The sequence below is a fragment of the Gigantopelta aegis genome, chromosome 14, assembly GCF_016097555.1.
Source record: "Gigantopelta aegis isolate Gae_Host chromosome 14, Gae_host_genome, whole genome shotgun sequence".
In the NCBI taxonomy this organism is placed as follows: Eukaryota; Metazoa; Mollusca; class Gastropoda; order Neomphalida; family Peltospiridae; genus Gigantopelta; species Gigantopelta aegis.
The window spans coordinates 28,898,630-28,908,507 of NC_054712.1; the positions used below are offsets into that span (position 1 = coordinate 28,898,630).

Sequence of the window (9,878 nt, forward strand, 5' to 3'; positions counted from 1 at the left end):
GAGAAGAGGGTGTAGTGGTCTTACACCTACCCATTGAGTCGTTAAAACTCGCTCTGGTCCTTCCTCCCACCCACCCCAAACCTACTCCTGTCCTGGACGGAGGAACCGGCTTAGGCCGACACCTGTGCCCATGATAGGCGTGTGCTACAACAGCCTACCTGTCCCCCTTACCCATTGCCACAACAGGGTTAGTTGTCATTTCAACCAGTGGTCAGCTGCAACGATGGCAGGCCCGTAGGAACGATATCTCGAGTGGTAAGGGCACAACGTCTAAATTGCGGGGACACAGTATCTAGCCATATGTTTATCTTTGTTAAGATATAGTAGGACGAAAAAATATGGACATTTGGACGGTTATGCCGCTCTCGTTACAGTCAGAGACCTAGCCCGAGTACTCTGACTGTAAGAGAGCTGGATGGACATTTGGACGGTTATGACGCTCTCGTTACAGTCAGAGACCTAGCCCGAGTACTCTGACTGTAAGAGAGCTAGATGGACATTTGAACGGTTATGACGCTCTCATAGCCATTCCAATGTCCTTCTAGCTCTCTTACAGTCAAAGTACTCAGGCTAACTGGAACGAGGCTAACAGAACCTGTAACATTCATGACCATTACGAATCTTCTATTAGCATATTCAGTACCGCGTATCTGCGCTAAATTGATTTCAAAAGACATGATAGAGAAGTTAGGTTATAATACAGCCATCAATCACTGTCAGGATCCCTTGTCGACATAGGCGTACGTACGGGCTTCGATTTTTGGCAGGGGGCAGGCTGATTTTTTTCCCGAATTAAACAAAAATGCCCGAATCTTGATATAACATTATTTATTCATATTAGCATTACTGCCAAACAGTTACATAAGATTGCAGATGGATCTCTTCTCGTTTTTACATGGATTACAACTAATATTGTGGTAGAATGATGGAAATACATGATGAAAAGATTTCAGATTAGCATGGCTATATTGACACCACAGTTGGCCCTTTGCCAGTTGTAAGTCATCACAGACGTATACATGTATGTATTTTAAATCAATTAAAGGGGTCTATCCTGTAGGCACGTCGACAAAAACAGACTCAAGCTTTGAAAAGAGTTTTGCAATGTCGAGACATTTCTTGGAGGGACAATCAAATTGGCTTTCATAGAATTTTATCCAATTTTGGAGAAAATTGCTTTTCACCGGCAATCTCTTATACTGTTGCTCTGGCTGGAATGTTTCCTCTAATAAGTGGAGAGGTGAGATTTATATTATAAGTAAGATAGCGCCTCTGTCATTATCTGGATACAGATTTGATTGCAAAGTTAAGCAGGGACCGCACAAAACTTAAAGTTTTGTTTTAATTAACGACACCACTAGAGCAAACTGGATGTCTTCGGCTATCGGATGTCAAAGATTTCGTATATCTGACATATAGTCTTAGAGAGGAAACCCGCTACATGTTTCCTAATGCAGAAAGCACTTTCCGACAGGCAGGGAAGCATATAACACGGCCTTTGACCAGTTATGATGCACTGGTTGTAACGACAAAATAATCAGTTGAATGGATCCACCGAGATGGTTCGATCCTATGACGCAAGCACGCCAGGCGAGCACTCAACCGCCTGAGCTACATCACGCCCATTTAGTAAGAGTACCACAGGTATGCATTGGCGACATATCGGTTAAAGGGATTGTCCTCAGTTGCCCCCCGCACGCTGTTGGTGCTCCCTTGCACTTGCCAGCGCGGGCGGTCTCCTCTCCCACCCAACCCAACCCTGTTCCTGTCCTAAACGGAGGAGCGGGCCAAGGCCGGCCTCCTGCGCCCATGTCAGGGGAGCGCTACAACAGCTTGTTCTGAATGTGCACGTAAACCCTATGACCTGTCCAGACCTGTCCTTAGTTTGCTATCGTTGTACAGGCGCGTGTACCGGAAATGTAACAGGGCGGAGTCTAGTTTATAGGGGGGGGGGGGGGGGGGGGGGGGGCGGGTCGAGACATGCTGCCCCGGAAAATGAATTGAAAAACAAAAGCGCCAGTTGTAAGATGTTTCCGATGAAATATGATCACTTTGTAGGAACGATAAATTTGCAGACACAGTCAGAAATTGAACCAAAAGAGCAGGATGAAGGGAATAAAGTTCCCAGTAATGCCCAGACTATCCGATACGCCATCTTCCGAGGTTTTTGTTTTGTTTTGGACGACTAAAATTGCATTTTTGTTTTTGTTTAGAATACCAGTGTCTGTATATTCAGTGTGTATGCGGTTGTGTGGTAATGACTGTAGCAGTCATGGTTCATATTACTTCGTAACACATTTTTTTCATATGTACGAAATTATTTGGAGGTAAAATCCGATTTGGACTACTACAAACATAGAACAATAATAAACACCTTGCACCTAATGGAATGACTTAAAGCCTAGAACCATTTACCACACACAGACACACAGAGAGACACACAGAGATACACGCACACGCACAGACACGCACACACAGCCACACACACTCTCACACACACACACACACACACACATAGAGACATACACATACAGACACGCACATACACAGACACACACATAGACATACACAGACACACACATACACACAGTCAGTCACTCTCTCACACACACACACACACACACACACACACACACACACAATCACAGTCACACACGCACACAGATACACATACACATACACACAGACACCACACACACACACATTCACACAGACAACACACACAGACAACACACACACAGACACACACACACACACATACATACACACACACACACACACACACACACACACACACACAAAGCATGTGCGGACCAGTAACATATTTAATAACTTCCAAGGCAAAAGATCTGGAATATCAAACGACAATCCTATATAAAAATTATATATAATTTTCCAAACATAGTCGTTATTTGCGGCACATTTTATTGTAAATTGGCGGTCATTTTGGCTACAATGATTACTGTTAATGCCGCGTGCTGTTTACGTCATTAAATACAGTGATAAAGTGTATGCACAAATAATGATACACAACGACAACGAGACAGTTAAACACACGGCAGTAAAACTACTCGGTGGTACATCCAAATCGTTCCGCAAATTGTATAGGGCAATGAAAGGCAGATTCAATTGTATAGAGCAATGAAAGGCAGATTCAATTGTATAGGGCAATGAAAAGGCAGATTCAATGTATAGGGCAACGAAAAGGCAGATTCAGTTGTATAGGGCAATCAAAAGCCAGATTCAGTTGTATAGGGCAATCAAAAGGCAGATTCAGTTGTATAGGGCAATCAAAAGGCAGATTCGATTGTATAGGGCAATCAAAAGGTAGATTCAATTGTATAGGGCAATCAAAAGGCAGATTCAATTGTATAGGGCAATCAAAAGGCAGATTCAGTTGCCATGTCTGCTTTGAATATGCCCAGTGTCAGTGTTGATGTTCCAGACAGTGATTTTAAAAATCATATTAACCAATAGATCATTTCGACTAGACAAGATGATTGGAACAGTACGGTTGCTATGAAGCTTCATTCTGTGAAGCCAGTCGTGGGAGTGTGGCAGTCCTCTTACAGGCAGTGCAGGAAGAATTACATAGTTTCGTGTCGTGCCCGCATCGGCCATACACATTTAACATTTAACACATTAATTTATCTTAAAAAAGGATCCTCCTCCTCAGTGTGAACATTGTCAGTGTACACTGCTTGTGCACCACATTTTGGTCGAGTGTAATCATCTGAAGCCGACGAGAAAATATATATTTAGTTATATTAGAACCGTTTAAAGGGACATTCCTGAGTTTGCTGCAATGTTTAATATGTTATCGACTAACAGAGAGTCTTTAACGATTGTAATTACATATCAAATATATGTTTCTGCATAAAATATTAGCGGCTGTATATTAAATGTGTTTCTGATCGTTCTAATATTTGTATTAGGTTAAATTTCATTTTATTTCCTAAAATATATTTTTTCGTACGTACGAGACAAAAGACAAAATTCAGTCTGGGCTTCCTACAAATATTAATATGTCCAGAAACACATTGAATATACAGACACTGATATTCTAAACAAAAAAATATATTTGATATGTAAGTTTATTCGTAGAAATATTTTATTAGTCGGAAACATGTTACAATGCGGAAAACTCAGGAATGTCCCTTTAAATTCCATCCAGAATTAATTTTTAAATTAATTTTTAAAACATTTTGATTTTTATACAGTTTTAAAATATACTTACTAGTACTTTGATATTTCATATAAGTTTTATTTTTAAGTTAATTCTATCCATATATTTAACTGTTCCACAAAAAATACATCAAATTTATACCACGAAAAATTCCATTAATTTGTATTCCATATTTGATATATAATAGAATTATGGGCACATAGCCATGAATAAGAAAGCATAACTTAGTTCATTTTCGCTTTTCAAAATGTTTCTGAACGGCTTATTGTAACTAACTCTCTCTCTCTCTCTCTCTCTCTCTCTCTCTCTCTCTCTCTCTCTCTCTCTCTCTCTCTCTCTCTATATATATATATATATATATATATATATATATATATATATATATATATATAGTACATACGTACGTACGTACGTGCGTACTTACTTACTTGCACACACACACACACACACACACACACACACACACACACACAATTATACGTTATAATATATTTATATTTATTATTTCAATATATGAATTTTCAATATGAACTATAGTACAGATTCATATTTGTTATTCCAATAAGACATGAACGTTATACATTTGATATTTTAATAGATGCAATTGTTGGAATATGAACTTTCTTTAACATTCCTATTGGATATTTCGATAAGTTATAAATGTTAAATATGTGTTATTTCAATATTTGAGTTTATATTGAAACATACATTGTAACGATTCATATTTGACATTTCAATAAGTTATGAAATTTATAATAGTTTTCTTCAATAGTTGTATTTACATTGTAGGAATATGAACTGTTGTAAACATTCAGATTATGTTATATATTTTATATTTCAATGTCTGAATTCATATTGTAGGAATACGAACTGTCGTAATCCTTCATTGTGGTATTCCAATAAGTTATAAACGTCATATAATGTAGGAATACGAACTGTCGTAAAACTTCATTGTGGTATTCCAGTAAGTTATAAACGTTATATAATGTAGGAATACGAACTGTCGTAAAACTTCATTTTGGTATTCTAATAAGTTATAAACGTCATATAATGTAGGAATATGAACATTAATATTTGCTATTTGAATAAGTTATAAAAATGTTTTATTTTTTATATCAATATTTGAATTTATATTGTGGAAATATGAACTGTCGTAAAAATTCATATTTGACAATTTAATAAGCAGGAATATGGATTATTGTAAATATTAATATTTGGCGGTTCAATAACTTTAAATAGTTAATATTTATCATTTCAATATTTGAAACTTCATTGCAGGAACATGATCTGTATTAAATATTAATATTTGACATATTAATATTTGACATATTAATAAATAATACAAGTTATATATTTCATATGTATTTTTGTTGCATGAATATGAACTTTCGTAAAGATTCATATTTGGTGTTTCAACCAATTATAAAAGTGATACTATTTGATATTTCAATATACGAATTTACATTTCATATTTTATATTTCAGTGTTATACAAGTTATATGTTTGTTATTTCAATATCCGAAATTTTATTGCATGAATATGAACAGTTGTAAATATTAATATTTGGCAGTTCAATTAAGAATTGACCGCAATTATTTTTTGGTTCATGCGAGTATGAACCGAAAAAACGATGTGCACATTGTATGAGCCTGCGTAGGGGTCATACAAAAGTGTGCACATCGTTTTTTCGGTTCATACTTGCATGAACCAAAAAATAATTGCGGTCAAATCTTATAATTAAATTTATATGCATACTTTAACAATACATAACTGAATTTATTTTGTTTAGCTTTAAATACGCCTGTAGTATTGTTTGTGTAAACTTCATTGATACTTCAATCGGAACACCTCGTCACATTCCGCTACGCTAGATGTAGGCTCGGACACAAGTTGTAGGAATACACCAAATTTTCATGTATTTGGTGACGCGGTTAGGACGAAGTTCGTAACATAATGCAGTTCGATCAAATATGGAACATCTTTTGACACAACATTTTTTTTATTTTATTATAAAATTATTATTCTGGAGTTACTTAAGCAAATATTATGTGTGGGATCGAGTAAATTGTAGTTGTTTATTACAATCACATGTGAAAATAGCATATTTTAATTTAACTGATATTGGACCTTTAAGATATTTTTTAAAATGTTGCTAAACATGGACAGTGGGTGGGTGCATGCAAGCACATGTGTAATGCAATATTTTAATTATAACATTTAAGAGTTCTATGGTTTAGTATTTTAAATGTCCAGTATCACAATAAACTATTAAAAAAGCCCCACTTAGTTCTTTGGAGGAGCTGAACCTAATGGCAATCTGTACCAAGAAACAGCTGATTAAACAGACTGATGTTTTGATGAAATTGTTCTTAAATGTGAAAGCGCTGGATTGTTTAAAAAGCTGACTTGTCACTATTTCTATGGAACATGCTCGCCAACTGCACACATTAACTGTGATATAAATTTAACCGTGGTTCATGAGTAAAGATAAAGATATGACGACTAAAAAATTGTTTCGTGATGGATTTGTATTTTCAATCTGTTTTAGAAACTTCTGAAAAAGGTTACTTCAACATATTTAATTATAGTTAAAATTGAAGAAATTGTAATACATTTATTTTGGAATTTAATAATTTTATTTACACATTTGTCATATATTCTGTAACTGTCAGTAGGTTTAAAGCCTAATGTGTCTGTTATCTTTTGTATTATATCATTCTCGCGTATTCTCTTCGATGCATTTGTTGTTGTATGTAGTTGTCTATTCACTGAAGCACAGAATGAGCAATTATATTCCATGGCCATGTTTTGATCATGTGACTGAAAAAAGTTCCGTCCAAAATGGTGACGCATTGTGTCCGAGTTTATATTTCGTAGAAATGTACGAGGACTTCCGATTGATTGATACTTGTGTCGCGTAAGAATGCGAACGTTCATTCACTATCATTTGAATCAGGTGATGTTTTTGTAAATGACGTCATTTCCTCTAGCTGTTGTGCATTTTTACGGATCGTTTAGTTATATTGGAAGGAATTGTCCTATTCGTGTTTAGTTTATATTTTATGAAAGTGAACGAAGAGAACGTGTCTAACATTTATGCTGTTGGTGGAACCGTTTAATTTTCGCCAACAGCTGTAGAACATCGCTTACAAGTAAGTTACAGAAGTGAAGTTTCCTACATGATTTCTTTGGCCACCGACCGAGTCTCATGTCATGATTTGCGAAGAGGTTTGTGTTTTGGGATGTGGGTTTTTTTTTTTTTTTTAAATCATTGCGTATATATCTACAGGTCTACTCTGCTATAGCATTTTCCATTAATTTATCGTAAGTGTTTTCTTCTAAATATCTAAATATGATCGCCAGAATAATCCGGCATGTTGCGCAAAAGTAGTGCGAGTCAGTGTGTGTGTGTGTGGGGGGGGGGGGGGGGGAGTGGGGGTTGTAGGCGTGGCTTAATTTTTTTCAGTTCATCAAGATATGAACGAAAAAAAATAAGCACCTCTGAACCAGTCAGATTGCCGTAAAGTGTATAGACGCAAAGAAAATTTAATTATTAAATTATAAACATATATCTGTTATTTCTATATCCAAAATTTCATTTCATGAATATGAACAGTTGTAAATAATCGCATTTCACATTTCTATAAGTTTATCCTCTGTTTATCGCACGAATATGAACTGTTGTAACGATTCATATTTGGTGTTTCAACGAGTTATAAAAGTGATACTATTTGATATTTCAATATACGAATTATACTGCATGAACATGAACTGTTGTAAACATTCATACATATATATATATATATATATATTTATATATATATATATATATATATATATATATATATATTACAATAAGTTATAACGTTATATATTTGTTATTTCAATATCCAAATATACATTGTAGGAACATGAGCTGTTGAAAAGATTCATATTTTGTTTTTCAACAAGTAAAAAAAGTAATATTTATTTGCGAATTTACATTTTATGAATATGACAAAGTTATATATTTCTTACATCTTGCAGGAACATGAACTGTCGCAACATCACAGAGGACAACATCACGGGCCTCGGCAGCGAGAGAGCCAAACACATGTTTGAAGAAGTCAGCTACATCATCTACGGCTTTGCACTGCCAAGCATCTGTCTGTTCGGGATGGTCGGAAACATACTGAACCTGACTATCCTCACTCGCAGGAAGCTACAGAAGTCCTTTAAGACCTTGGAAATGGCCGCCAACTACTGCCTTGTGGCTCTAGCCGTCTCCGACCTCATGTTCTGTGTGTTCGCGTTCCCGACGACGTTTCTCCCTAGCGACGATACGTATCGAAAGGACGAGTTCATTCTACAGTACCGGATCTACGGGGCCGCTATAATTAACGTGTTTATCATGTGTAGCACGTGGCTGACCGTGGCCATGTCACTGGAGCGCTACCTGGCGATATGCTACCCTCTCAGACAGGACCTGTACCTGACGACTCGCCGGATTAAGATAGTAATCATCATAACATACATCTTTTCGTTCCTCTTCAACATTCCCGTTCTGTGGCGCTACGAGGTCTACCAGTTGTGTAGCGCTTCCAACACTTCCGTTTCCGGTGTGATGCCATTCCAGGTACCTCTGTGGAACAGCCATAGACTCGATATGGCGTATCGGATAGTCTGGGCATTGCTGGGCAACTTTGTTCCCCTCATCCTGCTCTTTTGGTTCAATGTCTGTCTGTGTCTGCAGATTTATCGTTCCTACAAAATGAGGCAGCAGTTCAAACACGATCGTCGCAAGGGCGACCACAGCGCCAAAAGTTCGGGCAACGTGTTGACGATTACACTCGTCGTGATCGTCGTCATGTTCTTCATCTTTGTGGCGCCCTCTGAGATCGTCATCACGGCTGCGCAGATGTCGAACAATGATAGCACCTACTCGCACATGACAATCGAGGCCGTGATGAACTTTCTGCAGTCACTGAACTTCTCCCTCAACTTCATTTTGTACTGCATTATAAGCCCGTACTTCAGAAAGACGCTGCGCTACCTTTTCTGTTGCGGCTGCTACAATATATATCAGGTTTCAAAACAGTGGAAAAAAGAATTTGAGACGTCTTTAATGTGACTATAGCAGGATACATTTAGGATTATTCTTGGAACGTGTGTCAAAAAGGGAGTACATATTACAAGTTTTATTCCTCTACATTTTGATTTTGTACATTATATATACAATGTATATATGTGAATGCGTGTACATATTTTCTCGGGGCGTGAACAAAGTGATGACTATTCTTGTTGTTGAGTTTTAATTGTGATATTATAATAGTCTATATTCAGTACTTGTTCTTGTTCATTTTGTTAACTGAAAACCATATCTATATCAATGAATATGTTACGGGTATGATTCAAGTCTAATTATGTGAAATGTTTGCACTGGGATGGATGAACAGTTTCTTTTGGACCAACCACCACCCCAAGTTGTTCCTACATGTGAGGTTTGATGGTCCTGTATGCATGTGTATGCAAGATGTGGTCCGGACAAGGATTTACTGTTATGTGCAGTAGACCGTGAAACGTAGGACACAGTGACCTAGTAATAGTACGCGACGCACCGCTATCCCAAGTTGTCCCTACATGTGAGGTTTGATGGTCCTGTATGCGTATGCAAGATTTGGTCCTGACAAGAAAAAGTTAACAGACAGACGTA

The 9,878-nt window shown here is 37.0% G+C and overlaps 1 protein-coding gene across 1 annotated transcript in view; it reads left to right on the top strand.

Moving 5' to 3' along the window:
* The window catches only part of LOC121388826 (putative G-protein coupled receptor F59B2.13), a 42,303-nt gene extending 32,829 nt beyond the window's left edge, over positions 1 to 9,474 (top strand). Inside the window, exon 2 of the mRNA XM_041520337.1 lies at positions 8,213 to 9,474. Coding sequence (XP_041376271.1) covers positions 8,213 to 9,296 — 1,084 coding nt within the window. The 3' untranslated portion in view covers positions 9,297 to 9,474. The remainder of the gene's footprint in view (positions 1 to 8,212) is intronic.
* Positions 9,475 to 9,878: the final 404 nt, after the last annotated feature.